General features: G+C 40.0%; 1 protein-coding gene across 1 annotated transcript in view; it reads left to right on the top strand.

The window, feature by feature from the left end:
• The window catches only part of CFAP61 (cilia and flagella associated protein 61), a 179,436-nt gene that overhangs the window by 45,129 nt on the left and 118,935 nt on the right, over positions 1–15,372 (top strand). Inside the window, exon 5 of the mRNA XM_021708871.1 lies at positions 15,237–15,364. Coding sequence (XP_021564546.1) covers positions 15,237–15,364 — 128 coding nt within the window. The remainder of the gene's footprint in view (positions 1–15,236; positions 15,365–15,372) is intronic.

Raw genomic sequence — 15,372 nt, 5'->3', positions numbered from 1 at the left:
GCTCCCGCCTCCAAGCACCAAGCTTGCTTCCTGTGTAGGGCACCTGGGAGGGCGAGTGGAGAGAGGGAGACCTGCCCCACATGGGCCACACACTCCGAGGCTACGCAGCCTTTGGGGCAACTACTCCCACCAGAGCATCCCCCCACTCACAGATGGACAGAGATAGCTCTCATCCAGGCACGTCTTCACTTCTGACTGGAACTTAATTTTTGTTCCCAACAGTGCCACTCACTTCCTCCACAGCTCACTCCATCTGCTCTTGCTAGGTGAAAATTACACGTGTTAAGACTGTGTTGCTTTAGAGACGGCCATCATGGCATCTTGTGACAAAACCCCTGGACGCCATTGGCTCCAACCAGGCTTCTGGTTCTCCTCCTGCACAAGGAACCTTGTAGAATGCAGTCACTGGCTTCTCTGCCTTCCTAGTTCCCTGTCCAGCAAGCAAATAAGTAACTAGTTCCCATGTATGTTTCTCTTTGTTTCTTTGAATCAGTGTTTTTCGATAAAGCTGGTCACCACCTCCTAATTTCCCTGTATTCTGAATTGTTATTTCTGTGGGGTTTTTTTCTTAAAGCAATGGGTGCTCCTTGAACAAACAAATAGAAAATGACTGTCACACACTGGAGAGAGTATTTTAAAGGAATAAGTACTGGGGACAGATGGAGTGAGGTTACTCCAGGGATGTGGTTGGTTTTTACTTTATATCTGTTTCCTTAATCCAAAATTAAAATTATGTAATTGCAATCATAATTTGACTAATCCGTTAAGTATTTTAAAAAGAATACCATTTGATTCCTAAAGAACCTAGCTTTTGCCATTTCTAGTTTTGAAAAGTTTTTAACAATAATTTCTTCTTCAAGAAACAGTTCAGTTATATATTTTAGTATTTCTTTCATGAAAGAGCCTAGAATGATTGTTCCTCAAGAGACGTTTAGTATAAAAGAGCCATTTACATACATATATTCAATTAAAAATAAAAATTAAAAAAACCTTACATTCTGTTCAAGATATAAACACCACATTAAAAATCATTAAAGCTTAGGCTAAATGGCTTTCATTTAACCTATAAAAGTGGCATTAATTTTTCAAGTGGTAACTGCTGCTTAAGATGCTATTGTGCCTGTGTGATAAATGTTTAATGATCTGGTAGTACATGCATGGCTTAAAATCCATTATTTATTGCACCTTTGCTTGCCTGGCAAAGGTGATGATTTTATAGCCCCAGCAGTCATGCAAACACATTTAAACCCAACCGATGACTGATAATACATTTCTTTACTGTAAATGTCAGTGGGTTTCATGTGTTGCTGCCATTACATCTTGTTTGGAAGCCGAATGCTACACAGTTATGGGAGGCGCCAGATGGTGTCATTAACACGAACGCAGGGACTGTTTACCACTGACGCGTGTGTGAGAAATTAAAAGTACGTGACCTATCTTTACACTGAAGCGTGATGTCAGTGGCGAACAGGTGTTAATTATGGCGCAATATGCTTGCCTAGTCCCTTCCATCCCACTTAGGGCTTTTTTTTGGGAAATGGTTTGTGTTTGAATACATACAGAGTGAGTACGAGGATACATTTTCCAGAGGACTCCTGTTTGATTCTGTATTTGGTGTCTTAGACACCCTGAAAGTCGCAGCTCTGTCACACAGGTGTCCCACTTGTGAACAGCAGTCTTCTAGGAATGCTGAGGCCTTTTGTGCTGGTTAATTACAGCAGTATTGTGATTGCTGTTTGCTTGGTTGTGGGCTTTGTTTTTGCTTTTTCATAACTTTAGATATTTTAATTACTATTTTGAAAACATTTTCATTGACAGCGTGGAATTGATGTTTTAAAAAAAGTACTGTCAAAATCAGCAGGAATTGATTCAAAGAATGAAAAGAAGACCAGTGAAAATTACTGTCCCCACTTCTGTCATGCAATGGGCCCTGCATAAGAATCAGCAGTAAAGGCTAAGGCTTTATTTAACCTGAGCTGATGTGAAATACATGGATGACTGAAATTAGCCTTGTGTGTTGTATTAAAAATGTATCTCTAACTTGTGTTTGGCAGTGGCCACTCCCCTCTATTATATTTCAACTCTCTTCCTATTTCTGTTTAGCTCTCTTTTCATTTCAATTAAAAAGGAAAATGGATTTGTTTTATTCTTCCCTCCCAGTCCTTCATTTGAACCAAGAGGCTAGTCCATTAAGTCTGACCAAATTCCTTTGAACTTCATTTGTAGCCTTACAATGCTCTGTAGGAATTTTCAAAAAGTGTATTCTTTCAAAACAATCATTGCTCATTGCTTTGACAAAAACCCAGCAAGTCTTTTTGTGTGCAGAATTTTAAAGTCATGTAAAAGAGAATATAAACCATTGTTTGTATTGAGATGAAAGAGATATGCCTAATTTTTTCAGACTAAATCTGAGATAAAATTGATGTCAAGAGAAATTGTGAGCCTAATTGAAAGACTAAGACTTTGCATGGAGGCACATATTAGAAATTAATAAGATCATGCATGTCAGCTTGTTTATGGGACATGTAAGTGTGTGTTGAAAATATCCAGGAGTAAAAGTGGTGGAAGATAGCCAGATTAGAAGTGTATGTCTGTGGAACAGCACTCACTTGAACAGAAGTTCTAAGAAAAATGAGTTTTTGCCACTGCTGTCCTTTTCCTAGCAAACAAAACCTCAGCCAGCAGAGCAAATAGCTATTTACTGGACCTGAACAAACAGCATATTCCCTGGGAGAATAGAAGTTCTCATCTTCTGTGCCCAGAGATTTGCCAAGTACTATTGCCTGGTGGGAGGTGGTAGCCTGGACACTGTTGGCCATCAGCTTCCCTCCCAGCCTCCTGCCCTGAGCCCTGTTCCTCCCTCTGGGTCCCCTTCTATATTTGCTTCCTACATTGCCCATGTATGACCATTCAGCCTTCACCTCTCAAAGGTTGCTCTTAGGAAATCACCTACAAATCCATTCATAGAGACTGTCCTATACTTTAGTGAGTATATCACCCTTCCAGACCCTTACCCTGGCTTTTCCCTTTCATCCAGAAAGTTGTTGTCTCCCTTGTCCACCCGGAAATATCCCATTTCTTCTTCTAAATCCAGCTCAGTTGTTTTTTTCTCCAAGAGGCCTTCCCTGACTCTCCATGCCATCCTAGACCAGCTAAATGTCAGTTGATTCTGTCTTCCCAGCTGAGTCCAGAAAAACTGTTTAGCGAGCATAACCTAAACTACTAACCCTCAGAACCATCAGCCAAATGAATGTTTGTTGTTCTACTCCACTATATTTTGGATTGGTTTGTTACACAGCAATAGCTTTCTGATATACTGCCTAATGAGAATTTCTTAAAGACAGCACTTAGGCCAGTGTTTGGCACATGGTAGATGTTTAATATGTATGTGTTGAATTGAAATTGTTGAATTAAGCTCTATGCTAAGGTTTTGATGATATAATTTAAGGTATTGAGATATTGAATAGGTTATCCCAATGCCCGCAGAATGTTCTATACATCCATTTGCTTTCTCCATTAACAAGTTGAACTGGCCCTGTTGGTAGTGTTAAAGAAAAGACAGCAGGTCCCAAATGAGGTCACACATGCTGAAGTTCCACTTTATCAAACCAAAACCTAGGTTGTTTACTTGTAAGGTAAGACTTTCTGAGAAATCAGGAGAGAAATGATAGCCAAATCTGATTAAGCCGAGAGAATTTTACTTACATGCCTATGAGAAAATTGAAATGACAAACCTACTACTTGTTCATGGTTCCTGTTTTCCTCTACCTTTTTTTTACTGCCTATAAATCTCACCCACTTTGTCTAGCTCATCAGAGCTACTTTCTGTTTTATAGGTTAGATGTTGCTCAGTTCATGAATTGCTAATAAAAATATAATCAGATCTGTGAAACTCAATTTGTTGAAATTTTGTTATTTGATACTAGAATAATGGTTTTTATCCAAACAGGTTTGGTTTTTTTTTTCTGAGTTGCCTTTCTAGTTGGGAAAATGACTTTTTGGCATAGTAACTCATTGTTATATATTTGTAAGTTGCTCCTATAGGAATAAGGACAGATTCCTGCCTACTTCCACAGCATCAAGTGCAAAATGTTTTAAAGCCTATGACTAAATAACAACTGTTCATGCATCTCTGATGTACTGCATGCCTTATTACCCTTTACACCCTTTATGATATGTGATGGAAAGAGAAAGAGAAGGATGACTGAAGTTCTCTCTTTGTTTTAAGCAATTGTGCCCCCACAGATTCTCCATCAACCTTCCTCTAACTGTTTTTAAGAAAGGAAAACAAGCAGCAATGCAACTTCTTTTATTTCATAAAAATCCTAAAAGAATAAATTTGTCACAGATTATTTCATATATTTCTCTGATTTCTAACCTTAGTATTAAGACTTCATAGTCAAATTCTATACTATAAACATATGTGTATATGCTGTGATATAAAAAAATAAATATATATTTGGTCTTTGTTCCCAGTTCCAGGCAAGAGCTTCTGAAACCCTCGTAACTTCTTAAGTGACAAAAGCAATAGTAGCATCTTTTGTTATAATATTTGTTTTTTGTCCCCAGTTTCAAAAGCAACTCTAGTGTAATAAAGATGAGAAGAACATCTTCTGTTATTCATTACAAGCCCCTTTGAACCACACCTGAGTTTATGTTAATGAGATGATTTTCGGAAAGCCCTTAACGATGGGAGGGCTGCTTATCAGGAGAACCAAGCATGTGATTAGAGGGTCAGGACTTTCAGGTCAACCCCACAACCTCCAGGGAGGGGAGTGGGGCAAGAGATTGAATTCAGCAACCAGTGGACAATGACTTTATCAATCATGACTACATGAGGAAGCCTCCATAAAAACCCTAACCCAAAGGATTCAGAGAACTTCTGGGTTGGTGAACTCTTGGAGGTGCTGGGAGGGTGGCACATCGGAAGGCACAAGGAAGCTCTGCATTCCTGCACCATACCATACCCTACACATCTGACTATTCTAAGTTCTACTTTTTATAATAAGCCAGTAAGTCCAGTAAGTAAACTGTTTCCTTGAGTTCTGTGAGTCACTCTAGCAAATGATGGAAACCAATGAGGGGTCAGGGGAACCTCCAGTTAATCATCAGAAGCATAGGTGACAACCTGGACTTAGGTTGGCTTCTGTAGTGGGGTTGTGGGGGGCAACCTTGTGGGACTGAGCCCAGGGAGACAGTGTCAGAATAGAATTGAATTCTAGGATACCCAACGGCATCAGAGAATTGGTTGATGTGGGGAAAACCCCCACATATGGTATCAGAAGTGTTCTGTGAGAGTGAGTGTAGAGGAAAGCAGGGCTTGTTTATTTTTTTTCCTTAATGCACTTTATGTTTAATACATGGAGGACAATTTTTGTTTCCGCCGGTGTAAATGAAAATGCCATCCTTTCTAAAGAGCACAATTTAAAAGGAAGAATGCCTTCCACCGCTTTTGATGTAAGCATTTCCAAAACCTTTGAGGCCACACCCTCATTTTATTCTAGTGCAAATGGTTCTTTCATGGGCATATAGAAGTTGAGAACCATTAGGTAGCTAGATGTAAAGTCACTGAGTTTTCTTGAAAAGAGATACATTTGTAATGGAGTAATAATTGGTGCTTTCAGAACAGTGCAGGCCAGGAAACTGGTTCTGTAAACCATTTCCTTGCCACAGATTTGCTTCATTCCTGCCTTGCCCTGTGTGCTCACCCCAGAGAAGTCATTTCTCCAGTAGGTGGCTGACACTGTATTGCAAATGACAGCTGGAGTACCAGCCACCTGACACATACCAGATAGGATTCTATTAGAATGTTGCAGAAACTCAGAGGACACTTCTGGACACTTGACACTACTCAAGGTGGGGAAGGAGAGATATGGGACATTTGAGGTTAGCTGGGTGTGTGTGCTAATGGGCCCTATATCAGAGATTAATGAATGCCAATGTCTCTGAAAAGCTGACTGTGGAGTTTACTTGCCAGTGTTTGTGTATTGCATAAAAGCAATTATATTTTTAATGATTATATGAGTAACATATTTGGGGCTGTTATTTAAGTGAAAACACGTAACTTAGCTACCCAATTCATCAAATCTTAAATACCATCAATTATAAGATGTACCTTTATTTTGTGTATCATTAAGAAAAAAAATGTGGCCAAGTAAACTATCACACAGATGTCTTAATGAGGACCCTGAACAGCATGTGAATCAGTCATATACATCTATTGTTTTAAAATTTCTTTCATCTATTCAGAAAGGAGAGGTAATTTTCTTCTCTTCCATTGCATTGTCTGCTGGGATGAGAAAATATTTTTTGCACATGTCTCTGTAACAAAATGCAGTATGGCTTCATCTACTCATGGGTGTCTGCCATCCTTTACCTGCTCCTGGAAGACCCTCAACTATTGCGTTGCAAGAGAATATGGAACTACAGTCATCCCTCCAGTGGCTAATATTTGCTTTATTAATATTGAATTTGGGCCTGCTGCTCAGTTTCTGGGTCTTTATGGGAACACAATAAGTGTTCATTTCAACACCCAACGAAGCTGTCATCTTTATGAAGACCATGCCAGGAGCAGTTAACTCCACACATACTGTGCACATAATGCACATAACTCTCTTGAAGTGATGACATTGAAGAGCCATGACCGAATCACCTATGTACAAGTAAGAACAACTGTATCACCACTGTTAAGGTGCCATTGATGGTAAGGCTGATTTCTGGAATGCTGACACAAAAAAAGTGCAAGCTAGAATTGATGAAATCCACTAAAGTCACTAAACTCAACCTTCAAAACACATTTTTCTATATATGTGTATATCGATCTGTCTATCCATATATATGTGTGTACACACACACACACACACACACACACATGTATATATATATACACACATATTTTCCCCCCAGAGACAGGGTTTTGTTCTGTCACCCAGATTGGAGTGCAGCGGTATGATCATAGCTCACCGCAGCCTCGACCTCCTAGGCTCAAGTGATCCTTCCGCCTCACTTCCCAAGTAGTTGGGAATACAGGTGTGTGCTACCATACCCAGCTAATTAAAAAAAATTTTTTTTTGTATAGAGACAGGATCTCAATATGTCACCCAGTTTGGTCTCAAACTCCTCCTGGGATCAAGTGATCCCCTTGCCTTGGCCTCCCAAAGTGCTGGGATTACAGGCATGAGCCATCACACCCAGCCTCCAAATCACATTTTTCTAATATAAGTGTTTAAAAATGATCTTAAGTGAATTTTGTAGGGTGGGAATAATTTTAACTTTTAAAAACATTTACAAAATAATGATAATGGCCAGATGAGAACTATGAGTGTAGGAGGGATGAGGACAGATGGAGTTGGATAAGTGAAATAAAAGAAAATACAAGTTAAACAAATTTACTCACTGAATTATGGAGGCTTATGGAACTATGGCAAAAAACCCCAATTTCCATCCCTCCCTTTAGTCTTTGTAACGGAACCTCAGTTTTATTTGAGGCAGCGATGCACTCAACCAAGAGACTACATGGCTATCCTTCCTTTCATCTGGTATGACGAGTGTCTTGGCCACTGAGACAGAAGTAGAAGTTGTTGGAATAGGAATTCTGGGAAAGCTGCTTAAAGCTAGGAAGAAGACCTTCTTTTGTTCCTCCTTCTCTTCTCCCTCCCAGCCACTGTCCTGGACCATCCTTGAGGGTGGAAGCCATGCGGTAGGATGGAGAGCAGAGCAGGTAGAGGAAGCCTGGTCTCTGATGAGTTTATGGCACAAACTCAGGAGCCCCGGGCCACATACTTCCAGGCTTCTTTTGCTTAAGTGAGAAAATATCTTCCATCCTGTTTAAGCTACTGGTATTTGGGGTTTTCTGTTATAGCTGCCAAGCCCAATCCTAATGGATAAAGGAGCCCTACTCCCTCAGCTAGTGTTCAGTCTGTGTGGGAGAATGCCACACAAATCTATCAAGCACCCACACTTTGCCTGGCATAACGTGGAGGATGTAAAGAAATTGAAGGCATGATGGTTCCTTAAAGAAATAACAGTTCTTCATGGGTAGCGTTACAGATTGCAGGGGCTAAATGAGTGCTTCATTCACTTCACAAACACGTATTGAGTGCCTACAGTGTGCCTGAAGTGATTGTGGGAATGCTGCTGGGAGCCGGTCACACAATGGCTGATGCCCACTCTCAATCCCCGTGTTGTGTGATTTTGAGTGGGCTCTGTCCATTGTAAAGAAAGAAGCCAGTTCGTGTCCTTGAGTACCATCAGCAAATACCACAGACAGAGCAGTCTGCATTGTTTCTAAAGTGCTGGAGTTACAGTTCTGTTGAACACTTCCCATTTTCTCCTACCCAAGAGGAAAGTTAAGAGAACCCTCCACAAAACAAGACTCAAAACCACAACATCATCTCAACAGACTCACTCCCTCCCGGACAGAGGTGTTGGTGTTTATGTCATACTTTTGAAGCCTTTTAATACTTTTAGTAGAAAGGCTTTTTGAAATTGTTTTCTGTCTCTGTGGAAGAGGTTACCAACCGATTGGTTCTGTTTTAAATGTCTATTCTGCCCTACCCTTTGTGTATCTGGTAATATTTCAATACTTTGCCCCAAATAGGTCAACTTGTGAACTCTGAACTTTGAAACCTACACTGATATTTGTAGCACTGACAACTTGTCATCATTTGTTTTGCTCAAATTGGGGAAACAGAAGATTTCTAAAAGAGAAACGAGAGAATAGAGAAGCATAAGAAAAAAATTACATTTATGAAGCAAAAGTAAGCTTATTAAGGATTTCAGAAATTTTTATTCCTAATGCATTTGAATATCTCCATCTTTCATTTTCTTGCATGAAAAGAGCTCCCTTTGAAGTCTTTGGAAGCTTTCTGTAAGAAAAAATACACACACACACACACACACACACACACACACACACAAACATGGGTGTGAGCTGAAAATTGAGCTCATTGTTTTGCCCTTTTAGAATGTGTTTTTCAGATTTGCCTTTCATATTGCAGATGGGAGAGAGGATGTGCAATTTTGCCTTGTGTAACATCTTTGCCTGAAAATCTCAAAGTATTTGCAGACATATTTTAAATAATAGTTCCCATGTTTGCCTGCTGAGCAAGGCACAGGTTTGTGTAATTTACTTTCATTTTACACCTGAGGAAACTGATATTTAAGGAAAAAAGGGCTCAGAATTTCAACCAGTGGTAGAATTAAGAAAACAAGCCCAGACCTTGTGACTAAGCTAATGACATCCTGTCTAATGATCTGGGAGGGTGAACATGACCTCCAAAAGAAATGCTATCATTAGAAAAAAGTTCACTGTAGATAGTGTCATGTTCTATTTTAGTGTGAACCTTCATTTATTATGTAAGATCATTTGTGGTTATTTTTATTGCTTTCTAGTTTATTGACCTAGTTTTAGTAACTTCTGATTTTGAATTTATTATTGAAATTGAGTTTCAGTAATGCTTTCGTTGTCATTCTAAGTGCAGAAGAAAAACCAAACTAGATGTGGAAAAACAGAATTCAGATCTATGTGTACCAGATAAAATTATATTTTTGACATATATAAATACAGGGGACAGTTAACAATGTACATAAAGTTTGAAACTATGTATTTAAGGTGTCTTGAAAAATGTATGTGAATCGTGGCATAAACTCAACTGGGTATGTATAGAAACTTTATTTTTACAAAAGATCACATTTAATCCTAAGTAGTTTTCATGATATCTAAATCCCTCATCTGGTCATGTAAGCAACTGGAAAAGAGCCAACTTAAGTAATTTTGCGTAGTAGAAATTATGTCAACATCCTTGAAAAAGGGTCTATGAAACACAAAGTTTATGTATCTATTCTTTCACAGAGTATTGAATATCCCACAATGTATGGCAGGAGTTGTCAAATAAAATACAAGAGACTCAGAAAACAGAGATATAGTTCCTGACCTCAAGGAGCGAACAGTCAAATGGAAGGGTGTACACAAACCAAACAAAAAGATAAAAGCAACTAAAAACCCCTCCAGGGACTCAGCCACTCACATACACAGTCTTCTGTTTCTGAGGCTCATAGGAAAATACACATAAAGAGGTTACATCATAAACATTGGCTTGTTTCTCTTTACTAGTTCCCATTTTCTCATCTCAGCCCCTCACTCCTCCCATCTGACCACATTTGTTTCCCTCCAAATCCTTCACACTCTTTCATTCCTTGGACCTCAAGCTCAACTCTAGAACAGCCTAACAGAGAAATCTCATATTGTCATTGAACGACAGACTAAGAGTGGGAAGCCATTTTTCATGTTCTTAAACACTGACACAATGATGAGAAAGTAGAAGCTATGATTTTGGAGAAATGCACACTTTAAGTAAAATTAACTTTGCCACCTTTGTCTTTTCAGGAACAAACTTCCTGGTGCCAGGCATCAGAGGTATCTCATAGTGTCAATCAAGCTGCCTAGAGTAAAGGGAATTTACAAGGCCTAAGATATCATACATTGGTCAAGGATTGTAAAAGTCATGAAACTTGTAATTACAAAAGTTATGACCGCCCAGAGGGGGAGCAGGTGGGAACTCAGTCTTCCGGTAGAGCTATCTACAGGGAAGTCAAGAATTCCCCGAAGCTACCCACTGGGAATGCCTAGGAGATAAGGGGAAGTGCACCCTCCATTAGCTCTAAGGAATGTTGTTTGGGAAGGTGCAGGAGAATTAGACGCCTTGTCATACCTTTCTCTAGGGGCTATGATAATGTGGATGGACATTAATGGGTCTCTGTGTCACAGGATCTCCAAGACATCCACAGGTGGTCGACAAGGAAGTCATGGCAGTTACATGCAACATCTCCAGAAAAGGATTTAAGCCAGGGCTTTGGAGGACTACAACACCACACTTACCTAGAGTGTAGGCCCATTCCCTGTCTGTGGGGGGTGAACTTTTCTTAAATAAATCTTTCTTCTCTCACCTCTGTGTGTTGCAATTTTTTGCATTTACTCGGATCTCTGGGTTGCGGCACCTCTGGCTTGCTGGCTCTGGTGCTGTACCTCACTGCGCCTCCCACCCTCACCCTGTCCATACCCTAACAGTCATTCTTTCCTTTTCTAGCTGTGGAATGGAATTTAGAGTTTGCATTTTAAATTCATTATGAGAGTCCACATCAACTTTAAGGGACTTTTCTTTTACCCTTAAAAGATCAGCTTATGCACTGTGATACATGGTTTATTTTTTTCTGGCTAACCATATGTTGATCTCTACATTTAAAATCATCTTTTGTCTAAAATGTTAACTGAGCATCCTTAGAAAAGTAGAAATGTCTGAAAGGATATGGAGGTAAGAATCTTCTAGATTCCCTTCATATTATCCCTGGTACGGTATGTAGGTAAATAGCTCACAGACCCTCTGTTTAATCTTTGAAGTATTTACCATTACAAGGCATATTTAACTTCTGTCTATAAAATGGTTTAATTGCTAGAGTTTTTATTTTGACTTTACTGTTAAGGAGATCAGACCCAAAACAGGATCTCCAGTACATGGGACATTTTTTGGTAGATGGTCAGACCAAGAAAGAGAAAAGTAAGCTTGACTCAGAGGGGCTTCCATACCTGTTTTTCCTTCTCATGATAACCCGTAGTTTGAAGGAGCATAAAGGGAGGAAATATTCTGCTTTCATTAAAAAATGACCTGTGCTTCCTGCTTCTGAGAAAAAAATAAACCCTTTATAAAGCAACAGAAGCAGTCTTCATTTACAGTTGTCACTGAAAGAGGTTTCCAGGCTGGGAAGAAATTTTTTTCAAGGCATTTTAAAACCATCTATACTAATAAAAGAAAAACATGATTATTTTTCAGGTCAGAAGACTTCATCATACTTGGCGATGGATATGTTTTTAATTAAAACCCGGGCACAAAACTGGGTTTATTGTGAATCATTGTGACGCCTGATCACTCTCCTGAGACACCCACCGTCTCCTGAGACCATTGGTACTGATCGCTAACTCTTGACCCCCGGAGGCCATTTTGTGTATCTAGCAGTTAGAAAGGTGATTTCTAAGGCCTGGCAGCTGTTGGTGTTAAAGCTATTGTGTGGGAAACAAAAGCCATTCTGTCTGTTCTCCAGCCCGCCTTTGTATCACTGATACAGGAGCTGTTTCATAAAAGAGGTATAATTCTTTACCAGGGAATTTCGTGACTGCCCATGTTTCAATGTTAGCTTACACTTCCAGCAGCAGAGGGGCTTGTCTGAAAGTACCTTCTTACAAAAAGGATCTTGGCTTCTGACCCCTGTTAAGATGCTTGCATTTCAAATCTGTTAACCAGGTCTGAAACTAGATGCCATCATAACAACATGTATGCCTCCTACATTCCTTATTTCCACCAAACCCAAGGCTGGCTAAAGCGAATCTGCTGTCAGCCTACTTGTCTTGGATATTAAGAAAGCATAGTATACAGTGGCCCCCATACATACCAGTGGGACCTAGATTGCTTGCACAATTCTTCATTGACCTGTCCTGAAAAATTCTTATAGATCTGATCAGAACTTATTTGAAGAACATGCAGTTTTTCATTCAAATGATATATTCATTATTTTCATTTAGAAAGTATATCACCCTAGGAACTTTCCAGCTGCATATAAAAGAAACAAACTGGCCTAAACAATCAAAGAAATGGAGGTTCTTCCCTCTAGAGGTGAGTGTATTTCCCACCTCATAGAGGTTGGGCTCAGCCACATGACATGCTCTGACCCGTCCTAAGAAGTATTCCTGTTTCACTTACCCTTCTTGCACTTCTACTATTGCCCTGAGAGGAACATACCTTGGCTATCTGTCATTAAAAAAAAAAGAGAGCTGTGGAGTTGTGAGGCAGATCTGAAATGCAAGCTGGAGTCAGACCCAGCTGAGTCCAGGCTACATCAACCTACTTCTAGCTGACCCAGCGTGAGTGGGAATAAGTGACAATCGTTTTAAGCAATGCACTTTGAACTGGCTTGTTGTATAGCACTATTGTGGCAATACTTGACTGATATGTGTTGCGCATGTCACTGAAAAGTCCAGAGGTAGTATGGGCTTCAGGTAGGGTTTGAGAGTAATTTATATTCTATTTCCCTGTGATTCTCTTGGGGCTTCAATCCAGGATGGTTCCCTCTTGGTGGCATGATGACAGTAGCTATTTCAAGCTTCACATTTGTACTGCCTCCAGAAAGCAAGCAAGTTTCTCTCTTCCTCATCCATCATACTGGGGTCCTGGGCTTCACTCTGATTAGGTCAACTTGGGTCACATGTCTATCCTGGGCCAATCACTGAGCAAGGAAAACCGGATTATGCAACTTTGTTTATGTCTATCAGAGTCTGCTCTTAAACATGAGAGTGGGTCCAATTTCCTCCAAAATCCATGTTGTGCTGAATTAAAGGTGAAAGTAAGGGGTGGAACAGATGCAGGGAGGCACCAGCAATGTTAATTATGGAGAGAGTCTAAAATCTTCCACTTTGGTTTTAAGTTTTTTTCAGTACATTATTTGGCTCAAAAGTTTTCTACCTTTCTACCTCTATGTTGCTAGGCTATCTAGAGCTGGAGAGATGGGATTTATTCTTTACATCTTAAATGCTACCTTGTAATGGCAAAGGCCTACCCATGCCACCTAAAGTACTGCAAGGTGGGTGGGGACCCAAATAGGCCTTTACCATTATTATCCCACCAGAACCACAACTCCTAGCATCTCAGGATTTTAAGAAAATGAAAAGTGGTTTGACTTACTAGAATGTGGAAACATCTGACCTAGAGGATGAGTGAATGCTGATGTAATGAGAATTTAATGGAGTGGGGAGAAGTGATAAGAAAGTTATTCTACTGACTTCTGGCCTCCATTGTTTCTGATGCGAAATGTCTGTAATTCTTATTACTGTCCAGACATATATTAAGCACTGAATAAAGATGTGTGTTGAATGAATAAACCAAGGTCTTTTGGCACATAGTCTAACATTCTTCCAGGAATATCCCACCACCTCTTTGTAACACCTTCTGTTGTACAGTCAATGATCTCACTGCAGCCTCTGCAGGGACATGAGTCAAGTAAACAACTAATCCAAGTAACTTTTGTAAATATGGACATTCAATTGCTCACCAGTTACCTTCTGTGTTTCTGAGTTCTCCCTGACCCTGAAGTATTTGAAAGATTGAACAATCCCTACCATTTTGTCCTTTAACAAATGTTTGTCATTCTATGAATATTATTGAACACCTGCTGTCCATAAGGTACTGTGCTAAGTAGTGTGAGGGATGCAGAATTGAATGTGAGATAAAACTTGTCTTCAAGTACCTGACTAATGGAATTTGTCACTCAAGGTTTCAGAGAAGCCTTAGACACAAGGAAAGACTTGGAACCCTTCATAACCCTACAGATTCTCTGGGAGTAGTATGACTGTTTTCTTGTAGGATTATTTACCTTTCATCTCCAGTCATTAAGGGCCTCAATTCTTTTTTTTTGAGTTGGAGTCTCACTCTGTCACCCAGACTGGAGTGCCGTGGCCGCTCCCGGCCACCGCAGCCTCAACCTGCTGGGCTCCAGTGATCCTTCCGCCTCAGCCTTCTGAGTAGCAGGAACTACAGGTGCGCGCTACCATACCCGGCTAATTTTTTTGATTTATTGTAGAGATGAGGTCTCGCCTGCCCAGGCGGGTCTCGAACCTGCGGGCTCAGGCAATCCACTCACCTCAGCCTCCTAAAGGTGCGGGATTACAGGCTGAGCCACTGATCCCAGCTAAGGGCCTCAATTCTATATGAAACATCTGTCAGTGATAAGACAGAATCACCCAGACCAAGCATTTTGATGTGATCCAGCTGATGTGTTAGGCATTTTTCTCTATTCTTACCTCAATTTCTTTTTTTAAAATTTTATTTTATTTTGAAGCTATGGGATACAATTCAGGATTAGGTATATAAGTGGATATCATACAGGTAAAGTTTGGGCCTCCCTGTGGTCCTCCCTTTGCCTGGTTTGAGATCAGGTACCCTTTTTGTTGTTATATGCTTCCCCACCACCCTGGCAGTATCCCATTACTGCCAATTCCTTTCTTATAGTATTATTCTTACCTTAATTTCTTAGAAATACCTTCTCACACATTTCACCATGGCTGTGCATGGCCATTGTTAGGTTTATCTTGCTGGCTATGTCCTAGTTGAACAATTCTACATAATTGCAAATTTGGAGATGTGTGCTCGGTTACATTTTCTTTGACTTCTTTCTTTTTATTTTTTTCCCAGATGAGTTATGCCTTAAACCATACAAACAGAAAACTAACATTGGAACCTAAAATAACTGTCAATGCCAAGATTGTTGTGGTTGGTGCATCCAATGTTGGAATTTCCTTCCTAGAGACATTGGTGTTTTGGTGAGTTA

This window comes from Carlito syrichta, unplaced genomic scaffold (genome assembly GCF_000164805.1).
Source record: "Carlito syrichta isolate Samal-C Ts95f unplaced genomic scaffold, Tarsius_syrichta-2.0.1 Scaffold153530, whole genome shotgun sequence".
In the NCBI taxonomy this organism is placed as follows: domain Eukaryota; kingdom Metazoa; phylum Chordata; class Mammalia; order Primates; family Tarsiidae; genus Carlito; species Carlito syrichta.
Note: the sequence above shows the minus strand (reverse complement) of the source record. Positions and strands in the feature narration are given on the sequence as shown.